The following is a 25,178-nucleotide window of genomic DNA, read 5'->3' as shown; positions in this document are numbered from 1 at the left end:
AAGATGGACTGGTGGTTCACCTTGAGGGAGAAAAAAAAAGGTGTTACCGTAAAAATGGAGGTCAATGAGGAAATAATGGTTGTTAAAATAAAGCCATCAAGCTATCAATACAGTCTTAATAGGGTAAACAAAACTCATGAGAGAGAGAGAGAGAGAAAAACTACTGTCCTCAGGGAAACTTAGATTTTTGCCGTGTGCAGAAGTTCTGCAGGTAAAGAGGATGCTACGATGAGGCCAAAAAGGCCTTTATTCCTAAAAAAAAAAAAAAAAAAAAAAAAAAAAAAAAAAAGGAGCAACCAATAACCTAATGAAATGTCAGAGCAGGTCAACAACTCAGGGGGGAGAGGGGATCCCGAAAAAAAGAAAAAAGAAAAAAAAAATCGTCTATCTGAACAAGCAGCAGAAACATTGATATAAAAGACAAATCAATGAAAGTGTAGGTGAGCAGTAGTACATCAATGGGTCTTATCACAGTAATCAGACATACTTTGCAGGAGACCAAAAAAGTCAGCAAAAGGAGAAAGTGGGGAATTTAGTAAAAAGGTATTTTAATGACCTGCTTTGTCGAAGAAAAAACACACACCCCTAACATTGCTCAGAGGCTGAAACTCAACCGACACGAGGTCGAAAAAAAACAAAAAAAAACCCACAAAAGAAAAAACATTTTATGGTACATTGTTCTCGTTAAAAGATGACGCCGCAATCTTTCCCTTTGTGAGGGGAGTAATGCAGAACTGCACTGCCGAATACCACCCAAGGCCAAAGTGTGGTAGAAATATACACAGGTACATAAATATAAAAGTTAGCCCAATCCAAACCTTTTTTTTTTTTTTTTTTTTTTTTTTCCAATTTAAATCCCACATTTTCATTTTGCGCCACCATGACTGCATGTGTTCTGTGTGTTTTTAATGATGTCATATTTGTGCTTGTATATGCGTGTGTGTGTGTGTGTGTGTGTGTGTGTGTGTGTGTGTGTGTGTGTGTGGAGCTCTGCGTGAATGGTATTCTCAAAACGACGTGCACCTCCAATTGCAAAACAACATGCTTGTCAAATCCAACTGTGGGGGAGTTTGTTGAGGGAAAGTTAGAAAAAAAAAATTGTATGTGAGGGAGGGGAGGGGGCGGAGGGGATTTACAAATGAACGGAGAGCAAGACGGAACAAACGGAGAAATTTACAATAACGGACGGTAGATAGTAGAATGATGCAAAGGGGAGAGAGGTGACTGGGTTGGGGGGAGGGGGAGTGGGGGGGGGGCAGCTAAACTGGATGTGAATACCATCTCCATTTACTGTACAATGCACTAATGTGTTTCAGGATGCCAACAGATAAGCCATGAATAACGATGAAAAGGGATGATGGTGATGTAGGAGGGTGGGTTTTCAATGTGGGTGGGGTTCGTCTGAAATGTTTTATATTCCATCACTTCCTATTTTTCGGCGAGGGCCAGTTGCCACGCTTCTCCCCGCGGTTGCCACCTCCATTACCAGGGCCACCACCGGGCGGGCCGCGAGGGCCTCTGCCTCCCCCTCCCCCTCCCCCTCCAGGTCCTCCAGTGTTGACCCGCCGGTTCTGTCGCTCCATCCCGGGACGCTGACTCGAGAAGCTTCTTTTGTTAGCCAAGGGCTCTTTGCCGGCTATGTCACGCTCGACCATGCCTCCGCCACCTCCGCCGCCACCCCCGCCCCCGCCCCCTCCTCCCCTTCCCAGGTGGTGGTGATGGTGAGAAGCGTATGACTTCCCTCCTCCTCCCTCCCTGTCTCTGAACTCCGTGAAGTCGCTACTCTCTGAGGCGGTCTCCCACTCCTCATTGGCCTGGTCAGAGTTCTGGTTGGTGAAGTCAGGAGACTTGGCTCCGTGGCTGTGGGGGTGCTGGGGGTGGGTCGGACCAGCGTTGGCCTGGTTGTAGTGGTGATGGTGGTGGCTGTTTGCATTGCTGAGATGCCCGCCACCACTGTTGTTGTTGGTTGTTAGTGTGGCATTATGGTTAGCATTTTGGGCATTCCCTGTCATGGGAGCAGAGACCGGGGCTCCGTTACTGTCCTGAACTGAATTCAGGGAAGGAGACGAGGGCCTTCCTCCCCCGATGACCCCCACTCCCCCGTTGATGCGTGCAGCATTCTCTCGCTCCTTCAGTCTCCGGAAGCGGGGCGGCTTGTCCTGCTGGTGCTGGGAACGCCCGTGACGGCGACGTCGAGGGGGTCGCTCGAACCCACCGGGAGGGAACCCATGGTTAGCGGGGAGAGGGAGTGCATTCGGACCTCCAGAGTTTGCCGGAGGGTTTGTTGAAGCTTGCTGGGTTCCAACTCCTCCATTTTCCGTGGATCCTAGAGCAGCAGGGGTTGTAGCAGGCAAAGACGGCTGAGGGGGATTGGTCCCCTGATTTTGAGTTTGACTTCCATCAGCTACCTTGTCCTTCTTCTCGCCTGCATTTCCTCCCCGACCTAAATCTTTGGGCCCGGAGTTTTGTGGCGGGCCTTGCTGTTTCCGGGCTGAAGATGACGACTTGGAAGGCCCACCATGAGAGACTGGACCGGGTCCAACCCGGTGTCCCCCCGCTGTTCCTCCGATGTTGCCACCGCTCCGGTAGCTGTTTCCTCCTCCACCTCCGCCACCCCTGCCTCTCCTGGAGGGCACACCCCTGGGGGTGAAGACCCGGGCCTGGGAACCTCTCGGTGGTGCCGATGAAATGTTTCCACTGCCGCTGGTGTGGGCATTATGAGAGCCATTCTTGGTGTTGGGTTTCTGGTTGTCGTCCTTGTCAGAGTGAGCGATGTCACTTGCACCACTCTCACTGCCCGTCTCGGAGCCTCTCTCCCTCCTTCTCTTGGGGATTTCTTCATACTCTGACCCCTCACTGCGGGTTTCACTGCGGTTTCTGGCCCTTGCTGGGTTATGCTGAGACCGGTCCTGACCATGCCGCCCACCGGCTCCTTCGCCCTTGGATTCCTGGTGATGGCCACCGCCACCGCCACCACCACCACCTCCACCACTACTACCACCACCACCACCACCACCACCACCACCAGATGAGCGGTAGTCTCTACCACTCCTGCCACCCATTCTGCCCCGACCGCTGCTGGCGGGTCCAGCACTGGCCGTGTAGGTGCCCCGGAAACCACGGCCGCGGCCGTAGAATTCTCCTCCTCGTCCACGACTGGCTCTGCTGCCTTTGGCGGGGACTCCATGGTGGTGGGAGGCGTTGCCTCCTCTTTCAAAGGAGCGGTCTCTGTCCCTTCTGGAGGAGGACCCTGAAAATCCTGATGAAGTGTTGTCTACGTCTTTGGACCCTCTACCTTGCCCTCCTCCTCCACCACCACCTGAGGACCGTTCTTTTCCTCCATTCCTGGGTTTGGCTGTCTGGGGATGCTCGTCTTTAGATGGAGCTGATGTGTTCTGGGAGTTGGAGGAGGCTTCCTGCTTAATGGAGGTGGGTTGACCACCATCGTGCTCTTTATCTTTTCCCAGGCTTGGTTTCTCTCCTTCCACTTCCCCTCCCTCTCTCTTCATTTCTTTCGGCACTGGCTTCTTAATGGGACCAGCTCTCTTGTTAGCATTGCTGCCTCCTGTCTGGTTGGAGGGTTTGTGGTCGGATGGAGTGTTGGAGGAGTCCTCACCTCCACGGGAGTTGTTTCCGCCTCCTGCATTGTTGCCCCTCCTGCCATGAGAGGATCCTCCACCCATACTGCTGCTGCCAGGTCGTGGCCCCCACTGGGTCTCCGTCTTGTGCTCCCGCCCTCCTCTTTGGTTTGATTTAGGATGGGGATGTTGCTGCTGCTGCTGCTGAGGTTGATTATGACTGCTATGTTGAGATGGCGGTGGGCTAGCGGTGTTGGCGGAATGGGGAGTAAATGCCGGGCCTGTCTTCTCCTGTTTCACGTGGCTGCCACTGCCGGCATTTCCACTGTTGCCTCGTTCACCATGATTGTGCCCGATGCCAGCTTCACTCTCTCTCTGAGACGGGTGGTGGTGTAGGGCCGCTTTGACATTCCCATCTTCCCTGGCAGAGGAGGAGGAGGAGGATGAAGAGCAGGAAGATGAGAGGGAAGGTTGGTGGAGAGGAGGAGAGGAGTCAGTCTTCTTAACTGCAGCTTCACCACCCCTGTCACGGCTGTTCTCTGTCTTATGGGGGTGGAGAGGGAAGTGAGGCTGCGCAGGGTGGTGACCGTGATGATGGTGGTGGTGAGAGTTGCTCTCAGGTGGGAGGTCTGCACGACCGTTACGATCGTAGTGAGGATGTGGGCCTCCCCATATCTGGCCCTGCTGAGATCCGCGGGGCGGCCCCTCATCCTGGTGGGGGAAGTTATGCGGCTGGTTTCCCCTATCACCCGCCCTCTGCTGCTGCTGGTGGGGAGGCATCCTCGCACCTTGGTCAGGGAAGTTGCTGTAGTTGCCCCGCCCACTGATATAGTGATGAGGGTGGTGGCCGCCTCCCTGGGAGACAACTTGAGTGCCGACAGGAGGAGGGGTTTGATTGGATGTCCCAGATGTGGAGCTGGGCTGTTGGATAGGTCCCAATCCACCCTCTCGCATACGGTGTGGAGGAGTGTCACTCCTAAAACAAGTAAGATTGAAAGAATACAAACTTAATCCATGATTACATTAATGGTTCAAATCATTCTGGGCAATACTTGTGATGCTGCACATAAGAGGTGCAGCAAATAATAGTTATCATTTAATGCAATCAAATTAAAACACCCCTGAGAGAAACACTGCCTTTAGGAAGCTTACAGATACTGTTATGCATGTTAGATCAAATTGTAACGCAAGAAAGAGAAGAAAGAGGAAGGTAGCGTTCCTCCTTACTCTCCTTAAACTGACTGAGTTTACATACCTGGGCCCTTTGGCCACATCTTCATCCTCCAACGCCTGCTTCTGCCTCAGTGGCGACGTTAGCCCACGGTTCTCCCCTCCGCTAGGGAATACCTCCGGCCCCCAGGCCAGTTTAGGATCCATAGGCGGGGTCCCACGGTGAGGGTGCCCTGGGTGTTGTTGCTGCCTGTCAAAGGGGTCTGAACCAGATCCCCCTGAATTAGACCGCTCACGCCCAATAAGCCCTGCGATAGAGAACAAATTTAAGAAAATATCTAAACAGATACTGACTATAGTCAACAATGTGACTTCACAGTAATCACTCAAGTGTGTAAGCAACTACACTAGCACACCATGCGTTAGGATCTGAACTATATCCGCTCCTTTGGCAGTATTGTGATATTTATTTTGTGATATTGTCCTATCCACTCACCAGATGGGTGCATGCCGGCTGCATAGTAGTCCATGGGTGGAGGGCGACCCTGCATCATGCGTGGGTCCATGTAGGGCATCATCATCCAGCGAGGGTCAAAATTCATTGGCAGAGGTGGAGGTCGAACCATATTGTTGGGTTGATACAGGGGTCCGCCCTGCTTAGGTCCGGGCCCTGGCTGGGGAGTTGAACCTGGTGAAGGACCCTGTGCAGCCTGGGGCTGTGGGGACAACTGGCTTTGTGATACCTGGCTGTGTTGCTGCTGCTGTTGTTGTTGTTGTTGTTGTTGTTGTTGCCACTGCTGCTGCTGCTTGAGGAGCTGCTCCTAAAGAGAAACAGAAAAATAGAGCACTCAGGATGTTACAATAGAAATATCAGATATCTTAAAAGGCACACTAGTGTTGGCAGCCAAATATGTAGCTCCCTTTGGTAAATGAGGCTGTTATTTTTGTTGAATGACGCATACAACAAAGCCAAGTCATTTAGAGTAAAACAACCATTAAAGCAGTATTTTTTTACTTTTAACAACAGCAGTTGCAAATCCTAACCTGCTGCTGCCTCTGAAATCGAGGTGGAAGAGACTTCTGGTACTTTGAGTATCCCTGGCCAGGAGGACCACCGGCTTGACGACCTGCTCCAACTCCGATATTCTCAATCTTCACCGGTTCGACTCCTCTTTCGCCTCCGCTTCCTGTGCGAATGTGAGGACTGCCCATGGGCTCTTCCTTACTCTCTCCGGGTAAAGGTACGTCCAGTGTGGGCTGCTGTGGCTGTGACACAGCCGGCTGAGGACACTGTTGGGCATCTGAACAAAGAAAAAGGTTACTGAGTTAAATCCGCAGATTGAATCAAGACGTGGACGTTTTGCTGGAGCTGAGATATCAACGACCAGGTGAGAAACTCACCTGCGCTGGAGTCGTAGCTGCTGTTGCTGCCTGCTCTCTGGCGGTCACTTACTGGACCAGGCCCCGGCTGAACAATCAGCAATGGGGGCTCCTCAGGGTCCACACAGGGGGACGGGGGCTGGCTGATGTTGGGGGAAGAAGCTGAAATAGATGGACTAGGGCTGACTGCTGGACCTGTTGTAGAATTTCCATCGAGGCTGGGGCTTTTGCTGCTGCTACCACCACCTCCAATGCTGCTGCCCTGCTGCTGCTGCTGCTTCTCATCCAGCCTCTTCAGCTTCTCGGCGCAGGCTGCACGTCTCTCCTCCTCCATCCTACGTTCTTCCTCCTCGCGGCGCCGACGGGCTCGCTCCACAGCAGCCGAGATCTCAGAGGACGACTGCTTCCTGCGCTGACGCCAAGTCTCATCCTCATCCTCCCCTTGGGCCCCATGGGCCGTCAGACCCGGCTGGGCGGGAGGAGTAGTGCCTCCTGCTGCCGGTTGGTGCTGGGAAGGGGCAGGCTTCCCCGGGCCTACAGAGGCACCCTGGTTGTGGGGCCGGTCCTGAATAGTTAGAAAATATTTGACGCTCTACGGTGCAGTTTTCAACTCTCTCGATGACATTATTGTAATCTGGTAGAAAAATGTTCTATGAATGGTTACACATCGACTGTGATAGAACTCAGGAGGAAATAAATCAACTTAAAACTAAAGATGACTAAGACTCGTGGACGGTGGGGTGGGGTAATGATAGAAATGACTGGTCTATGAGGCCCTATCTGGATGTCTACCTGTCGGTAAAAGGAGTAAAGCCCCTGTCCGAGGAGCGGCCCAGGTGGGGGGGAGGGCTGCTCCCGGGTACCACCCAATCCAGGCCTGCGCCCCTGTATACAGGCAGACACAGTTAGCCATGGTCCACCACAATAATCTACACTGACACAAACACTAACACATCTCTGCCCACAAATAAGTTCTTAACTGGATGCACAAATTGTCTCAAGTTTTAAATTTGGACTCTACATCTTCACAGCTTGAGTATGGCCTCATGTTGCGGCTTCTGTTTAGCACACTACCTGGTAGTTGGATGGTGCTCCTTGACCCCCCCAGCCACTGCCTCCCTCCTCGGCCCATCCTGGCTTGCTGGAGGGAGGTTGGGGGCCATTGTCAGCATTAGAAGGAGGAGTGCGACGCGTGTCTCCACCGTTGTCCGAGGCTCGAGAGTGAGAGGTTGCAGTGGGGGCGTCCTGGGACCTCTGCTGCTCACTGAGGACAAGAGGAAAATAATCAAAACAACAGTCATAATTTAAGTTAAAACACATTATTGAGATAATCTGTTAAGTTATCTCTCTCTCACACCCACACACACACACACACACACACACACACCGTGAGTCATTCTGGCTCTCGGTTCTTTCCTCCTCTCCCTCTTCATCTCCTTCATCATCACTAAACTTCAACTTGGCGGAGTAATCGATCTCCTCATGAGCACCTGTTTTGGGAAGAAAAGAAAAAAACAGGACAGAAGAAGACATCAGAAGCCTGTTTGTACCAAACATCCACTGAATGTATTGTTCACATTATTCATCATCCATCACTATGATGAACCTGATCTCCCCCCACCCACTCTGTGGGAAGGGGGGGGGGCACTCTGCTTGGATCAGCAGGAAATGTGATATGCAGAAACAACTGCAATGTGCCAAAGCATCAATCTCACCCTCTACCACAATATCATCACCTCCTTAATCTTTTAACAGCATAAATCAACATGCAACGCATTGGGATACTTTAATGTAGATGTTGAATGGGGCCGCACATCCCCAAAAACATACACCTATATGCAGAGCTGGCTCACTACAGATACCCTGAAAACTGAAAAAAGTGTTGCACCCATAAGCACAAATTCAGTTTTAGTTCCATCGAAATTTACATGAAATCAAAACCAGGGATTGATCATAATACAATATGATTCTCTTCAAATTCTGTTGTGTTATTGCATCAAAGGTAGCTACAGATTTCTGACCATGGACTTAAAAAAGGCATATTGAGTGTTGAGATTTTAACAAATTTTACATCGTTTTAAAGTTCTCTATCAATGTAGATGTCTTCCAGTGCTTTTATTGTGACACCTTATTTTCCTTTTTGGATAATGGATATACAATCATAACAGGTCCTCCATAGTAAAGCTGACATGTAGGGTGTATATCTTTCAATGAGCTTCTTTTTTTTTTTTTTACCTGCCCAGCCTTCGTCTCCATCGTGGTCCAGCTCATCTAGCTCCTTCAGGTCATCCTGCTTTAGGATAGAGGGCCGCTTCACCACCTCTCCACCTGCATCACGTGGGCCTCCCTGTGACCTGTTGTCAGGACCACCCTGCCCACGAGAGAACCTGAAAGAATGGAGGAGGTTCTTTGTAAGTGACATGATGAAGATAAAGAAAAAGCACAGCCTGAAAATGCAGTAAAACCGGGATCAAGTTAGAAACAAAGCTACATTGTAACCCCTCATACAATTTTTAATTATATGCAGTTGAGATTTTTTTCCATCTGATTTTAGCAAAGATCATACCTTGGAGCAGGCCCCTCCCCAGGTGGCGGGTACCTGTAGGGCCCCTGAGGGCCGTAGGGGGCCGGGAAGGGCAGATAGGGAGGATACATCTGGGGAGAAAAAAACAGATCCAGTTAAGATAGTGATTTTTTTTAATTTTTCATACTTTGGGGAGAAATTGCGAGAAAAGCAAAACTAAACTTACGAAGGGAGGCATGATCCCTCGATATTGTGGGAACCCAGGCCCCACAGGGGGCTGGGGCAGGGGCAAGGCAGGGCTGCCTGCAGGAGGGTTCCTAGGTGGCCCGTGGTTCTGGGAGTTTGGAGTGGGGACCCCAGCTGCCCCATCCATCACCAGAGCTCCACCGGTGCCACCCTCCACTGCCCCCTCCCCAGACAGGGTGGGCGCCAGGGCTCGGCCCCCACCGTCCCGCCAACTTGTAACGTCTGAGGACAGTGAACACGGAGAGGACAGAGTGGTCAGTGTGATTCCTAGACTTTCAAGGAATACAATCAGACATGCATAGTCCTTATTGTGGAGAGACAACAATTCTTTTGACGTACCAATGTCTACAGTGCTGAATGCTCAATATAATGAATAAATAAGGTGCAGAAAACACTCCTAAAAACTATCTAGTGAGAGTTGTTTTGGCACCATTTAAAGGACTGCTTGATCAATTAATAGAGGGCAAGCTGACATTACTCACTTTGGGGGCGGAGGCTTGGTCCGGGCCCATACCACTGATCTGCAGTGCCCTGTTCTCTGCCAACTTTGTCCTGGTCGCCAGCCGCCTGCAGGGTGGGAAATTCCTCGCGAGAGAATGGCGACGGTAGGTTTGATCCCTTTCCACCTGCAAAAAGGGGAAGATGAGGAGAGAGGCTTAAATTATAACAATAAGATCCATCTTGAGAAATGTACGAGATGTACAAAACGGAAGACGCACCATCCCCTTGTGTTCCATGTGTAACACTGGCCTGTGCCCAGGACCTTACCCCTACGGCCTGGGTTGAAGCTGGGGCCAGAGCCTGAGGAAGGTACACACAAACATCCACATGATACATGTCAACTGTAGCAGCTATAAATCCTCTAGTGCATTACTAACTTAGAATTTTATTTTGCTTTCGCGTTAGTTAGTTAGTTAGTTAGTTAGACTGTCTGTACCTCTGAAACTGGCGGGGTTCTCGGGCGGGTCGGTGCAGGTATCTGTGAAGCCACAGGCTGCTGCGATTCCGGCTGCGGTGCTGACAATGCATCGGTACTGAGTGAAAGAAGGAAGTCACCAAGGATGTTAGACCGTGGCAAAACAAGCAACCACACAACACAAGAATAAAAAGGATAAAACTATTTCTCACAGTTCCACTGAAAGGATGAGTTAGGTTGAAACTTCTTACCTCTTTGGGTCTGCTGGTTCCTGTTTGCTTGCCCATCCTGTGCCGTCTTTGGGAACGAGCGAGACGTTGGGATCGTTGCCTTTGTTCTCTGCCTTCAGACTGGGCAGGTTGGCAGGGGGTGGCATACGCCGCGCAGAGGCAACTTTACCAAGAGACTGCAGGCCATGGCGGGGGGGAACTGATATGGGGAAAAGAAAGGAGGCCATTAGCACAGATGGAACATTGAAACCTGACACTGGAGAAATCTACTGGGTGTAGGAAGGAGGCCGATGACAGAGATGGCATTTGCTGCTTTCTTTGCTAGATATGCAATTAGGATGCTGAACAAACAACAAGGCCTCTTGGTAGTTTCAGTCTGATGATTCTGATGAATATGGATTAGGGAGAGAAAAAAAAGCTTTTAGATGTTATTAAAAACCTTCAATAAACTCAGTTCAATAACAGTTTAAAGAGAGGTGTTGTGGATATTGATGCTTACAGAACCATGGAAAAAAATCTTGTGATTCTGAAAAGTGAAGCTGTTCTGAATATCAATCCCTCATTTGTTTCCTGGAGGCTCACAGAAACCACAGCAGTGCATGGCTTCACTATGTGTGTGTGTGTGTGGGTGTGTGTGTCGGTGGGGGGGGTGTCTGTAGTTTGGGAACGGGGACAGCTGCTTAGATCTAGTAGGGAGCTTCCTCCTGAATTAAACATAAACTTGGGACTCGGCACAGAAGTTAAAACAGCGTCCACAAGTAAGCCTCTGTCTCAGGTTGGGCGCAGTGGCTCCAAAACTCAGCTGACATGTTCAGGCTCAAGAGCCATTCACCCTCGTAGCCTTGCGTTTGCATTTTTATCTGCCTATCCTTGTAAAACATAAATTCTGCCGATCAATAATGATGGCGAACATCTCTGAATAATATTCACAGTATCAGCAAAAAAAAAACAGGCAGGCAGGCAGTTAAGAGACGCTTGCCCTTCTTGTATTGGAAATCAGTAAGAGACCTATTAGGGAGACAGTAGAATAATGCATCAACAGTTGCAGCACTTGGTGGCAGGAGACAACGCAGCACAGCCAGCCAGGTTCAATCAAAACACCAATGGGTAAGTGAGCAGATCTGTTTCTTCAGGGCTACATCTGATTAAGTACCAAGCAAGTTGTACATCCTCAGCAGCAGAACAACATCATCTGGCAGAAAGACAGAAAAGTCAATCCATCCCACACAATGTATCCACGAAAAACCTTGTTTTGTCTTAAAACTTTGACAGGAAACAACCGAGATACTTACCAACAGGCTTTTGTGTTTCAAGGCTCTTTCCTTTGTATGTATCAAACAGGTTGAGAGACGCATACTTGGTTTTGCCTTCCTTCCCCTTTGCAGTTTGCCCAGAGCGCTCTGACATTGCGCTGTCCGCTCATTGAGTATGGTGAGCCCTGAGACTGGAGGAGATAGGGAAAGGATGAGCGAGAGATTTGACACCAGGTATACAAAGAAAGTGAAAGTAAAAGCGCTGATTGCACAAGTATTCGGAGCAACTGGAACAGAAACCAGTGCTCAATCAAAACATATTGAAGATAAGAATTTGACGGCAGTTGTAATTGTGTGGTCTACACTCATAGATTAATTTGTAAAACGGCATCAAATATGTTCACATAGTGAGGAATGTCACAAAACAGGCTGTTCAATGAAACTCAGATATAAAAGATGTCAGTGATACCGGTTGTGGGTGAGGCACACTCATTAAAGGCCAAAACAACATTTAGAAGTTGGGAACACAGATTTTCAGCCTGACTTTTCACAAATACACGAATCCTGTGTGACAACGAAGACGTGTTGATCTGCCTGCTTTTAAATAACAATATATTTTCAGTTACTTCACAGCAGACTTTCCCACAGGACTCTGTGGCATGGAGGAGTATGTTTTTATTTCAACTACACAGATGTGCCTGTTTCGCGATAATAAACGTATAAACATAACAAGGATGAATGTATTCATATTAGGGTTCCACAATAAACAAAATCCAATATCACAATATTGTTCACTAAACGCCTTGGTATTGATATTGTAAGGATGACTGTTGGTGCTTACACAAAATATTTATGCAGTAAGATTTTTGATAAATATTATCAGTAATTTGGATGCAATGGATAAGGGAATAAAGGCAAATAATAGAATAGTGTGTTGAGTTAAGAAGATGACATAATTTTATGGTAATGTAGGCTTTAACATAAGGAAAAGACAACCCCAATACCATATCCTGATATTACAATATCCAAAATGTAAGTCCACATCTGCTCTCATATTGCAATATCAATCGAATATCGACATATTGACCAGTCGGTGTTCAAACAGAAGAAACGTGTAAAAAAGACAGTTATGTCCAGTCACCTACTTGTTATATACACATACACACACACACAATTATGTTTTCCTCCCACATTGTTTGCACTGCTCACCTACTGCCGCACCATCTTAATCACATAATTCTAATTAATACACGGTGAAAACTTACTATGGCGTGTAAGGATTACCGTGGCAGCTGCATTTGTGCAGCTTTCCACAGAATTAATTCAGGTTCTGCCACAGCTTTTGAGCAGGTGTGCAGGTAATCCGCTACTCTTGAAACGCATTATCTTCACACAAATTTTGGTTCGGTCGGATTCAACGTTACGCCGGTGTAAATTCAGTTTAATGTTAGCAGAGCTAGTACAGTGCTCATCACGGGAAACACTGTACAAACGAAAGGGAAAAAGCTGAACCATGGTTTCTATGGCAACACATTATAAATGATATTTTTTTCTATGGCTTGCCTTGAGACAGGGTTCGGCTCCATGGCAACTGCAGGGCCTTTAGCTTGAACTCATTTTACTGCACATCAATAAAATACACCGCACTGACATCTGTCCAATTCAGCATGATTTGGCGGCATCTATCAGGTTAAACTGCGTCCTCCACTCCTCCCAACTCCCATTAGGCCTTATTATAGACAACAGATGACTCCTCTAATATTGTTTGACTACAAGTAACATTTCATTCACTTGCTCTGAATGAAGCCGTAAAACAAGTTGGGCCAAACAAAATGGCCCATGATCAGTGGAACAATTTTAGAGCTAAACAACAACAAAAAGACTCACAGCTACAGCTCTTTGTTATTTTGTTGTGCATTGTCATGACTCTATATGAATTGTATATCAAAATAACTGAAAGGTGAAAGAATTAATGGAATCCTGACAGATCCACCAGTCTTTAGTATACTTATAACTACTATACCTATATAGCTATTATTTTAACAATAAAATGATGAATTGAATTTAAATTATACTACTAACATACAAATTTCCTTAATATTTAAACTCCTCCATATTACAGACCTCTTGGGACTGTGCTATCAGGATCCCCTTCTGTGGAACCAGCTCCCCACCAGGGTCCAAGACCCTGACACACTCTCTACTTTCAAGACCAAATATAAAGCTACCCTTATTGACAAAGCTTACAATTAGGGCAGGCTAAAAATGATCTATATCCATCCTTTCGCTATGCTATCACAGCATTTTCAGGTTATTTTTTTTAACATTTACTATAACATTGTATTGCTATTCACATTGTGTACACCTTTGTGGTTTTGAGGTTGATATTCTACCGAGTTTGTTTGCACTTTTTGTGTTCATATTTACAATATTTGATCAGTCATTGTACTTTTGTGTATGTAAAGTGTGTCTGGACGATGTTCTACGGTGAATTTACACCGTAAATAAAGATCCATTGAATTGCGTTTACCCTGTTTGACCAAACCAACACGTCCAACCAGGGATCAATGTTGGACCACAATAATAATAATAAAAAAAACCTGCTAAAAACACTCCCAATGTAAAAACCCACTTCCTTCTACTGCGCACTGATAATCCTTACGGAAACCAAAACACCGCAATTACACAGAATTATCGCAGAACGAAATAAACACCACTCAATAATAATAATAATAATAATAATAATAATAATAATAATAATAATAAAAAAAAGGTTTCACACGGTGACTACCGAGCAGCAAGTGCCTCAATAGCCAGATTAGAAAATTAGGTCGTGGGATGGCTGGTCAGCTGCATGTTGTGTGGGGATTAACGGAGGGGGGGAGGCCGGGGGCAGCAGATACACCACCGGAGCCACAACCGCAGATCGTATTCCACAAAGCGGCCTTGTGAACCCAACGATACACCCCGGTCGAACCGAACCGACCCGACTGTGGGCCAAAACAAACAATGGGCAGCCACCACACGAGCATTCAGGGTTTTAAATACACAAGCGGGATACGCGTATTGTGGTGCTACCTAACGTTAGCGGGCCTCAAGTGTCCTCGTTGGGAGGAGGAGGAGGGGGGGAGGAAGGAGGAGGAGGGCTGCGTTGATGTTTCATAACACGTTTTCAACAACTCGCGGTACCGTTTAGCTATTTAACTCTGCGAGGTGTTTACATCCCGAGATCGGAAAAACCGGTGTTCATCAAAGCCGCGGTACCGACCTAGAGTTGGTACCGGGCCACGAGACAAACGCAAAGGGGGGGAAGGAGGGAGGGAGGGGGGGAGGGGGGGGGAAGAGAAGTTGGGGGAGAGAAGAGGAGGAAAAAAAAAACATTTTTTTTTTTTATTAAGGAGAACAAAACAAAATGGCGGCGGATACAGGCCCGAGTCCGGCTGTGTAGCAGAGCCCCCCCCTCCTCCTCCCTCAACGAACTTATCACCAAACGGCTGACTTAATATTTTAAAAAAAGGGAATTAAAGCCGAGTAAATTATGTTTAAAAAAAACCACCCCATCAAAATAAAAACAATTACCCGTTTTGGTTTTTTTTCCCCAACAAACGGCAGCGCATCGTTAACCGACACCGAAGCTAACAGTTAGCCTCTCGGTGTTATTCCGAAGCGCTAACGTTTATCCGCTAACATTAGCTACGTAGTATTACATGGATAATTAAAAAAAAAGAAAGAAAAAAAGCACACACCCGATAATCCAACAGCGAACTTCACTTTTTTTAAAAAACAAAAAAACAATTAAATACATCCGAGTCAAGTTGCAGCAAAAAAAAAAAAAATACGACTTCAAAATTTAAAAATACCACTTAGCCGAAGCTATCGAGCTAATGCTAACGTTAGCTGCTAGTCTTTCCCTCCTCCACCCCCCAAAAAAAAAAAAAAAAAAAAAAAATACACGACCGCTCCTCCGCTAAACATCCTTCCAGGGAAGCCCAAATTCCGTGTCGACAGATAATACCGACCGTTTTTTTGGGGGGGGGGGTGTGGGGGGAGCTCGGTGTAACGTAACTGCTCGGTTGCCGGCACGAAGCGACGCACAAACACGGCGGCCACTGACCTGGTGGTGTCCCGACTTGTCTCGAGGTTGTATCGCAGAATGAGGTGAGCTAAGCTATCGCGTAGCTTTCTAGCAAAAGTGACCCAGCTAGCTTAAAGCAACGTTATCCTCCGAAAAAAAAAAAAAAAAAAAAAAAAAAAAAAAAAAACAGAAAAAAATAAATAAATAAAAGTTAAAAAAAAAAAAAAAAAAAGTCTCCGGAGTGAATTTACCTTAGAGGAAACGAAAAAAAAAAAAAAAAAAAAAAAAAGGTTGTTCGGTTTTTCTTTTTCTTTCTTTCAAAAAATAAATTAATTAATTAAAAAAAAAATTAAAAAAAATAAATTAAAAAAAAAAAGGAGAGGAGGAGGAAGAGGGAGGGGGTGAAAGAAAAAGTGTTAAATACTGTGGACTCGATCCGTCACCTGAAGAGCCGTCAACGGCTACTGGTCGGAACCGAGCGATGGGAGCCGTTTGGGGGACCTTCAACGGTGCAGGAAGCGTGCGACACGTGTTTCGGTCGAAATGCCTTCCGACTGTTGTCCTTTTAATGTATGAGCCCGCAATTTTGTTTTTTTTTTAAAAATAAAAAATAAGCAGCACGCTTAAATACGTGTTACAACTTCGACGTGGGGAAAAAAAAAAAAAAAAAAAAGTTTAACCGCTTTCTTTGGCAAACAAGCCAAATGAATAAAAAGTTAAAGAGAGCGTTGTTGTCCCCGAGATGCAAGAGAATCTATCTCGGATGATCACATGTATTCATAATAATAATACATTTTTATTTATACAACACCTTTCGATCATAAAATGCACCTAAAAAGTGATTTTACACGTGTTTATAATAATAATAATAATAATATAATAATCAGGAGGTTGGTTTTTATTTAACTTCCAAAATAATATTTTCAAGTCGAAACACACACATTGGAACCATCATTTACTACATTATATCAAAGATGTTTAGGAAAAAGACACAGGGGCATTGAAATTAAGTTCATATTTGACGTACTTTTTCATCAACTCTGGTTTAAATCAAAGTCTTCCCTTCTATTGTAATTACAGACATGGAACAATGGTCGATCTTACAGTGCCTTTTGATTTAGAATAATAAAACAATCAGTCAGTGTTTAGGACTGAGACGGGTTCAGATTTATTTGCCCAAAGCATCTCTGACATGACAAGTAAAGCAGGATGCAACTACTGGGAATCATTTAGTTATTCTACATATAATCAAGATCCTGGGCAATACAAAATAAAACAATACCCTGCACAAGTACAAAAGAGGCTACATTATGCACACCTCTTCACTCTCTCACTCACACATACATCTAATTTAAAATATTAATTTCTGAAACCACTCAAACCCACCAGGAGATATAAGACATGATCCATGTACAGCATTGTAACATAAGGCTATTTACATTTTTGACACAATTGCTGGTTTTCCAAAGTCAGAACAAACTTCAATCAGCATGAATTCGTGGCACATTTGTTTCTTTTTAAAAGCCCAAATAAAAAAATTAAAACCTAACTATAATTACAAGCACGATATAAAGCAGGCCACTTATCTGAGTGTACAGTGAATATGTCATGTAATTACTGACATTATCAGCGCAAGAGGTGATCACAATCGATATTGCATTTTTATTTTATGAAACCCCAAAGCTCTGTATTTAAATTTTCCAAACAGACGATATTAACATCACAATATGATTGTTGGAGACGAGCGTACTTTGTCTGTAAAATAATCTTTCCATTTATTTTTTTCAATATCTCCTGCTCGTTCATTATTTTCTCGCTTAAATCAGGAATCTAATAAAACATTGTGGCTGTGCAATTATTTGCTCAAAGAAACACAACAAAATAGATACTTAATTTAAATCATTTTTAAAATCATATAATTAGTTTACGAAATCTCTTTTTCTTCCTGAGAAAGTCACTGGAGGAAACAACCTCATCCCTCTTCCTTTTCCCTTCAGGGTGTGAATCAGGTTGACAAACACAAGGTGAGAGGTCAAAACAGGAATCCTGCTGAATTAAATCTATTTAGATTGTACCGTTACTCACACCTGACCTCTTTCTCCTTGCCTCCTGCTCATGTGCTCTACTGGCCACCATACAGGTGGATCTTGGCGAATGACACGGTCTCGTCGTAGTCCTTGTGGCCCTTCTCATAGATGACGAAGATGTACTTCCGGTCCTCTGCAGAGCCGCTGACCAACGACGTGATGCAGGAGTAGCCGCTTGGCCCCGCCCATATCTGGGCAGCTTTATTCACCCAGGACGAGCCGTTTGTCAGCGACCATCGTAAGGTCAGGTTCACCCCTGAGGGGGATACAGCACGTTAGTTGGTTTGTCCACTCATCTTTTTAACATGGACCTTAAAGGATAATTCTGGTTAATTAATTAGTAATCTGGTGTCATGTGCAACCAGGTATGACACCAAAGTGTGTCATTACATTTTGTCCCAGCTAGGCAGACCCTGGTCCCCTGGGTGAGAATCCTTGGTTCATCGAACCACAACAACTCTTCTTGCTCGGAGTTTAGCACTTTTGTATTTTGCAAAACGACCTCCTCCTTTCTTCGACCCTGATCATACATGTGTGTACATTTCACGCTGTGGTGAGGTGTGACACCGACACGGTATCCTCTGTTGGACTGACAGGTGTATTACGTGATACCTGGCTATCATATGCGATCGTTCTCTCAGTACAAGTCAGCCTCACACATGTAAGCAAAGACTCAAAAACAAATGTTTCAAACGATTCGGGTAAATTCGGGCACCGAGATCGCACTTTTATACAGATTTATATGCTGTTCTATGCAACTCCTCATTTCCCCAAATCTCTACAAAAGAGGACGAGAGCACAAAGTTAATGTCACCCACACAGCCAGAACAGAAACATTAAAGGAAAATACACCTGGTTGAAATAAACCGGAATTCAAGTCTGCAGGTAAATAACTGGAGATTGTTTTGGTGTGAAAGAAAGCATCAGCAGTGGTGGAGAGTAACGAAGTACTATACTGAAGTACAAGTTTGTGGTAATTGTATTTAAGTATTTCCACTTCAAGCCTCCTTGTGCTTCAGAATATTTTCAGAGGCCAACTTTTTACTCCACTATATATTTTTTTATCACTAATACTTTTTACACAAAAAACACATGATCAGTGTTTTCGATTATAGAGCCCACCAGTCCTCAACCAGCTGTGACTTTAAAATATTCCAGTTACATCATTTTTAAGATACTACAACAAATACCTTTATCTTGCTAATAATATTTTACACGAGTAAAGTTGTAAATGCAGACCTTTAATTTGTAAAGGAGTATTTTTACTTGTACTCAAGGAGTGACAAAGTTTAGAAGAAGACATTGTGACACTTATTGGCGGTTCTTACTGTGGTTCTCGTTGGAGGGGTTGGTGAAGTAGAGCACTCCGTCTTTCTGCAGAGCTCCGGCCGCGACTACGGGATCCACCAGCGCGTAGTCGAAGTACAGATCATCTACAGGCAGCGACAACCCGCCGTCATGGCTGCTCACCACGACGCGACACCGACAGTGGTAGTTGTTCTGGTTGCGCACGTTGATGACGATGCTGCCGTCCATCATCTCCACCGGCTGCGGGGTCGGGGGACAGAGAGGGAGGGAAGGGTGTCTGTGGTGTTAGTGGTTGGAGTCTTCAACAATCACTGATGTTTGATCAGTTATGACACCTTGGTAACGCTGTAATGAAGGTGCCAGATATAAAAACATTTTTTTTTAAAAACTAGAATTGCAGCTGGATGTTTTATTTTTGTCCACTTGAGGGCAGAAAACCACAGCCAAAGACCCAGTGCAGCATGAGCTTTTATTTAGAGTCAAGTTTCTGTTCATCTAACTAAATTAAGCCTAATATAAACTGATACTAAACTAACCAGGCTTTTTTTTTTTTTTTTTTTTTAAATTGTCGCCAGAAACACCAAATCTTCTCTCAATTGCTAGAAGTTTGACTTTTTTTTCTTTTCTTCCACCAAATAGTTGCTAATTTGCTTTTGTGCTGGACAGGCACAAAAGGTTCTTCAGATATTTTTTTTGGAGCTAAATATATTCTCATAGTCACTAAATGCCTGCCAACTGCTGCTGGAAAGTGGCTTTAAAAAGACCACTAAGACTGAAGCCTATAGTAAATGTGCAGGTTGTAAAATATTCTTTAAAGTTTTTTAAGGCATTTTGATGCTTTATTGCTGTGGCAGCCATTCCTGCTTTATCCTGATATTTAAGGCTGCAGAAGGCGCCTAAGTGAACTAAGTAACTTTAGGTTGAGGTACTCCTTTTGGCCACTAATGTAGTATGATACACACCACACAATTAACTCTCCCCTGTACTGTGACGTGACCATAGGGTGCGGTCAGAACCGACGCAATCGTGGAACGGCAGCGAAGGTACCTGGCACTCGTCAGGGTTGAAGTCCTGCGCTCTCTTCCTCTGGTTGTACGGGATGCTCTTCAGCGCTGCACCGTTGTACCAGTTGCGTCCGTGGTCGTCGCTCAGGATGCAGAAAACCCCGTCGCCCTCCAGCGTTCCATGACCGCAAACCACCAACCTCCCCTTCGCCGGACTGTAGCGCTTCTGCAATGCAAAATATGCAATCAGACACAGCGCCGAGAAAGATGCTAAATAGTATATTTTCAGTATGAAACGTGGCATGGGTGCCAACACAAATAAGGAAAGCATACTGAATGACTGCTTTCTGTTGTGTTACTTGATTAAAAAAACAACAACAACAACAAAAATTAGGTTTAAAAATGAACAATATTAATATAATCACCACAAACATCTCATAAAATATACCCAGGATAACATTTTTATAAATAGTGCTGTAATCCAACATAATTTCCATAATAGCTCATAATGGCTGAAACAGATATATTTGCACAATTAAACTGTACAACTCCCCTTCGATTAGATAGTGACTCTATCGCAGCAAACATTACTGTCTGTTTCAAATACAACGTTTTTGTTCCAAGAGGGCTAAAAAAGCTTTGCGTCCAATTCATTTAAATATCACGATACTATATAATAAGGTTCACATTAGGAGAGGCATCAATTTCAAAACCCAGATGTTTACATTTTTCATGTTTAAGGGGTTAACACAAACAATGTTTAAAAACACAACCGATCCTCATTTTTTATACTGACAAAAACTAAATGCAGGTATATCACACCCTGCATATCTTAAAGGATTAAAACTTTTGTTTTTTTAATACACTTACAGACTTTCTACTAATGATCTTACAGTTCATTCAAGTTCATCATATACCTGTGAGTTAGTTTCAGCTTATGATTGCTGTTCCTCTTTGTGGGATCAGTTTGTCTGAGGTTAGCATGTTTTGTCACAAGCTTACATCAAACTCCCTTTTTTAAACAAATGTGTCCACAGTATGGGGACAGATCAACTGGCCTTGAAAAAAAAAAAAAAAAAAAAAAAAAGACCAAACAACTAATGTCAAACTTCTGATGGCAAAACCTCTTCTACAGGGAACAAAAACTGCTAAAAACATGATTCTGAACATTGTGTCAGACTGTGATTAAATCCATTTTAATGTCCATGAGATGCTTTTGTCAAACTGCTGTACTTTCAGCTGCTATACTGACACTATCTTTATGAACTAAAAACAAGAAGTAAACCAGCTCTCACTTCTTAATTTGGTCTCAGTAATGAAGAAAAACAGACTGAATATTGGCACTCGCAGCTCAATAATCTTTATCTTGTTGTCGGCAAAAACTAACATAAAATAAATAAAACTATTTAAAAAAAAAGCATTAGGCATGCGGTCAGCAGCTTGTAATCACCATCATATCAATACAGCACAAAGGTCATTTAGTTCATTCTGCAGTTACAAAACGTCTCTCTCACCTGGATCCCAAAGCCCGGCCCGGGAGCAAAGTTCTTGACTCCGAGCTGGACCGAGAGGTTCCTGGGCGGGGTCCAGTTGATGCCGTCGTCCCTGCTCTCCACCATCATGGTGCTGGCCGGGGTGCAAAGGTACTGGTGGAAGCAGATGGCGTAGATGAGAATCACTGAGCCCACCTCCTCGTCCACCACCACGGCGCCCAGGTTCAGGCCGTCCGGCTTCATCCCGTCATCGACGATGAAGACCGTCGGGGACCAGGTGGATCCTGGAGGGACGGCAGAGGAGGACATGAATCAGACAAAAACTGTGACCTCCACATGATTTAAATTGATTTTATGGTTTATTCCTTTCATTATTCATGTTTTCTCCAACTATAGGTTTACTGAGAGCACTGTATTAATCAGATCCACATTTTAATACTGAGCTATGAAATTGTAATGTTTAGATTTTTTTTCCTTGTATTGGGAACAAAAGTTTGACGAAATAAAATGAATCAGTTTTTCAAACCTCTGTTAGAACCTATATTAGATTATATATACTTTTTATTAAGTTTTTTCATTATGGAGCTGAACATTTAATTAACCCTTTTTAGCATGCCTATATGGCACCTATTAGGTTCGACAATATACACATAGTAGGGGATGACATCTACTTTTCCTTTCTTCTACACAACTATTTGTTTCAGTCTTTAGAGTGTTTCATTCCGCGTTTAGTTTCTTTTACAGTGTCTTTACAAAAGATTGTAAACTGTAATCTGAGATATTCTGTCTCAGCGTGGCCCTGCCTTTGTCTGTGGACCGCCGCATTGCAATGAATTTGGCACCAACATCACCAGACGTCGACTTCCTGCCTTCAGAAAAGGCCAGTAGGCTTCCTTTGGGCGTGAAGGTGAGCAGCGGGATCCTGTAGGTGTTCACCTGGCCCTGGGCTCCGCTCACCCACAGCAGCTGCTCCTCATACACCAGCGGGTTGATCTGGACGGCACAGAGGAGCACAGACAATGAAGAGAGGAAGTAGATGATAAAATGGGCTGACTCAGGAAAAGGTCATCTTCTGTAGGCAAAACCAGTTAGGGCAGGAGCAATATCAGCAGGTCTCAGGTCACACAGTCAGGTGATCTGAATTTCCTTTCAGGAACCTCATAGAATCTGTTCCCAAAGCTCAACTGCAGGACTACGGAAGCTAAAGCTAAACAAATATTTTGCTTATTTTAGAAATCATTATGCAAGGGATGGACTAAATAACAGAAACACACTAGCTGCAACAACAACAAAAAAAAAAAGAGTCTACTTTTAGAAAGCCAAGTTAAATCACCACTTCTGACAGCCTCAATTAAATAATCTTCACCAGTCGTGCACACGCTGCACAGCTTCTGTAGATACTGTACTATAACGTGATATTTAGCAGCTAACGACAGTTTACTGTACCTGTAAAGGGCTGATGACACAAACACAGGGAGACAACACTGCAGCGGAGAGCAGTAAGGACAGTGCAGCGAGCCGGCTTCCTGTTTCCATGTTAAAATCCTCGTCCTGAAACTATCTTCTTCACTCCGACACACACTTAACCTGCAAGTGAGGAGACGAGTGTCGAAATAAAACCACCCAAACAGAAACAAAACAAAAAAAGAAACAGAGACGGAAATGCTCTCCTCAGCAAGTCCACGTCGTGTAGGTCATATGACCAAGGTGGGCGGTCACATGACTACCGTCATCCACCAAAATAAAAGAGGAAACTTTGACTTTGTACAGGTACATTTTTCTTAATCATATTAGATGAAACGTGACGTAATTATATTTAGTCTTGTTTAAATGATAATTTTGTTAATATCTTTTTTTTATGTTCTCGTCCTTTATATTATTTTCTTTTTTGATTGCACCTGCCATTTACAGTTTTAATACAGGTGTTTTGCTATAATGAATGGACATTAGAAATGTATTGAATTGTACAGCTTTGTAGAAATGTTTTTGAACTATTTTAACTTGTATCTTGTTATAGAAAATAACATATATACACGTCCTGCACATATTGTGTCATGACATTTTCAAATGAGCATAGTAGCTAATGGATCAGTAGGCAAATTATCTATATCAGCTTTGTTAAGTTTTTAACGCAGGCCTGAATAAATGCTGCCAACATGTACATTTTTATTTACTTATGGATTTGATTTTCAGATTCTTGGATTATTTTCCAAAGCGATAAACGTACAGTAGGTTAAATGCACTTACTACATTTGTCCACACTGGGGCAGAATATCCCAAAGACAGCACAAACATCATAGCACCAGGGTCCTGTACAGCACACAACATTAAGCTACACTTCAGCGTGTCGTACAGTATTTTTATGTTTTAAAAAAATGTCTGGAGGGGATTTTTTTTGGGACTATGATTAAAAAAAACATAAAAGAGGAGCATCCAAGTGGCCTAGTGTTTAAGATATATACCATTAAAATGCAATAACCCATTTATATTCCAATGCACATTATATAAAGGCAGAAATACCATCAATCAAAAAAAAAATTAAAAAAATTAATTAAATGTTCCCAAAATGCTTCATTTTTTCTCAAAGCAAGGTAATGTAGCTGCAGACCGCACATTTCGTTCGTTCAAAAACACCAGATTTTGTATGGCATGGCAGTCGTTTGACACTATACAATATATTACATGTATTTTAAGGCATTTGGTGATAAGTATGAGGTTTCAGGTTAGAATATGAAAATTACCCACTGATTTGCACTTTTAATGTGCAGTGTAGTGGGCGCTGTGGCTGCCCAGTGTATATTTGGTACATGAATATTACATCCCCAATATCAATTCAAAAATAAATTGACAGGGAAATTACATCCAAATCACATAAAACAGATAAAAAGGTAAGAACTAAAAACAGTAAAAGAGAAAATAGGTCAAAATAAAAGTTAGGAATTTTCCAGGGCCCTGAACTTTAACTCTTACATGTCTTCAGAAGTATAATAAGCCAAAATATGAATCTAGAAATTGGTATCCTTTGCATGGCCCCTGCCCGACTTCTTGGACTTGAGTTATGTTGAGCAAAGAGTTAATGTGTAACAGTTCCAGTAAAGCCGCAACATGATGCCAATGCAAACAAACGGACTACTCTCCATGAATGCCAAAAAAGTACCAACATTTCATGCATCATAATACATCCAAAATATATATATTATAATAGGTCTATATTCTATATGACAAAAAACACAAACGCATCAAAACAAGGTCAGAAAATGCTTTTTTTTAAATCGGCCTAAAACATGAAAAATGGGTGAATTAATGCTGTTGAGCCTCTTTCTAGTCCAGTCTGTGTTGAGTTGAGGACCACAAACCACATTCCTATAGTCATGAGGCTGGGCTGATCCAAGTCACAAGCTAAGAGAGACAGAGGGAAGCGGAGAGAGAACGAAAGTAACACATACCTCAGTCTGTATTCAAGACTTCTGCTTTAAAGGGAAGCACCGTATGAGTACAAATGTTCCCTGGAAACAAGAGGAATGACAAAGGAACACAACCATGACAGCTTTGTCAATATGATGGACTTTTATCTGAAGTGCAGGTAGGATGTGTTTAATCTTGTCCAAATTGCCTTTTTAGGGTTATTTATGTTGCTTTTTGCTTCTGGGTTTCTCTTTCAAAAACACGAGTGTTGTAAATGAACTTTTGCACACAAAGAAATGTGACACGGCGTCCCATTTTGTAAACTCTGAACGCCCAATGAGAACTCTTCTACTGCAAAAAGAGCTGAACATTTTGGAGATGTCTTATTGTAAGTGACATCCTGCTCATCGCACAGCCTTCTGTTCACCCACAAAGATGAAAAGATATAACATTTTGCTTCGGAAAATAATCTAAGCTCACATTTACATTCAATAATAGTTCTTATGGTA

At 44.2% G+C, this 25,178-nt stretch overlaps 2 protein-coding genes across 5 annotated transcripts; both read right to left on the bottom strand.

Moving 5' to 3' along the window:
- Positions 1 to 531: 531 nt before the first annotated feature.
- On the bottom strand, positions 532 to 15,503 carry prrc2a (proline-rich coiled-coil 2A). Of its 4 annotated transcripts, none has more exons than XM_069692592.1 (17): positions 15,412 to 15,503; positions 11,337 to 11,488; positions 10,066 to 10,243; positions 9,836 to 9,932; positions 9,618 to 9,699; positions 9,381 to 9,524; positions 8,879 to 9,120; positions 8,695 to 8,783; positions 8,364 to 8,515; positions 7,516 to 7,618; positions 7,203 to 7,392; positions 6,921 to 7,013; positions 6,150 to 6,693; positions 5,793 to 6,049; positions 5,245 to 5,569; positions 4,834 to 5,056; positions 532 to 4,554 (listed from the first exon to the last, which is right to left on the bottom strand). In XM_069692592.1, exons 2-17 carry the CDS (start codon positions 11,449 to 11,451, stop codon positions 1,422 to 1,424), a joined length of 5,967 nt encoding a protein of 1,988 aa, XP_069548693.1. In that variant the 5' UTR covers positions 11,452 to 11,488; positions 15,412 to 15,503; the 3' UTR covers positions 532 to 1,421. The 4 variants fall into 4 exon arrangements, with proteins under 4 accessions (XP_069548693.1, XP_069548699.1, XP_069548705.1 ...); XM_069692598.1 differs by lacking the exon at positions 15,412 to 15,503 and adding an exon at positions 15,044 to 15,334; XM_069692604.1 differs by lacking the exon at positions 15,412 to 15,503 and adding an exon at positions 14,376 to 14,560.
- A 1,007-nt stretch (positions 15,504 to 16,510) lies between these two features.
- On the bottom strand, positions 16,511 to 22,988 carry neu1 (neuraminidase 1). The gene is made up of 6 exons (XM_069692580.1): positions 22,711 to 22,988; positions 22,068 to 22,257; positions 21,286 to 21,548; positions 19,815 to 19,997; positions 18,788 to 19,007; positions 16,511 to 17,715 (listed from the first exon to the last, which is right to left on the bottom strand). The coding sequence occupies exons 1-6, from the start codon at positions 22,798 to 22,800 to the stop codon at positions 17,495 to 17,497; spliced, it is 1,167 nt and encodes a 388-aa protein (XP_069548681.1). The 5' UTR covers positions 22,801 to 22,988; the 3' UTR covers positions 16,511 to 17,494.
- Positions 22,989 to 25,178: the final 2,190 nt, after the last annotated feature.

Source organism: Brachyistius frenatus, unplaced genomic scaffold, assembly GCF_029030835.1.
Source record: "Brachyistius frenatus isolate BFR_SWC_R1_liver_20210118 unplaced genomic scaffold, ASM2903083v1 Contig_2, whole genome shotgun sequence".
NCBI lineage: Eukaryota > Metazoa > Chordata > Actinopteri > Embiotocidae > Brachyistius > Brachyistius frenatus.
Note: the sequence above shows the minus strand (reverse complement) of the source record. Positions and strands in the feature narration are given on the sequence as shown.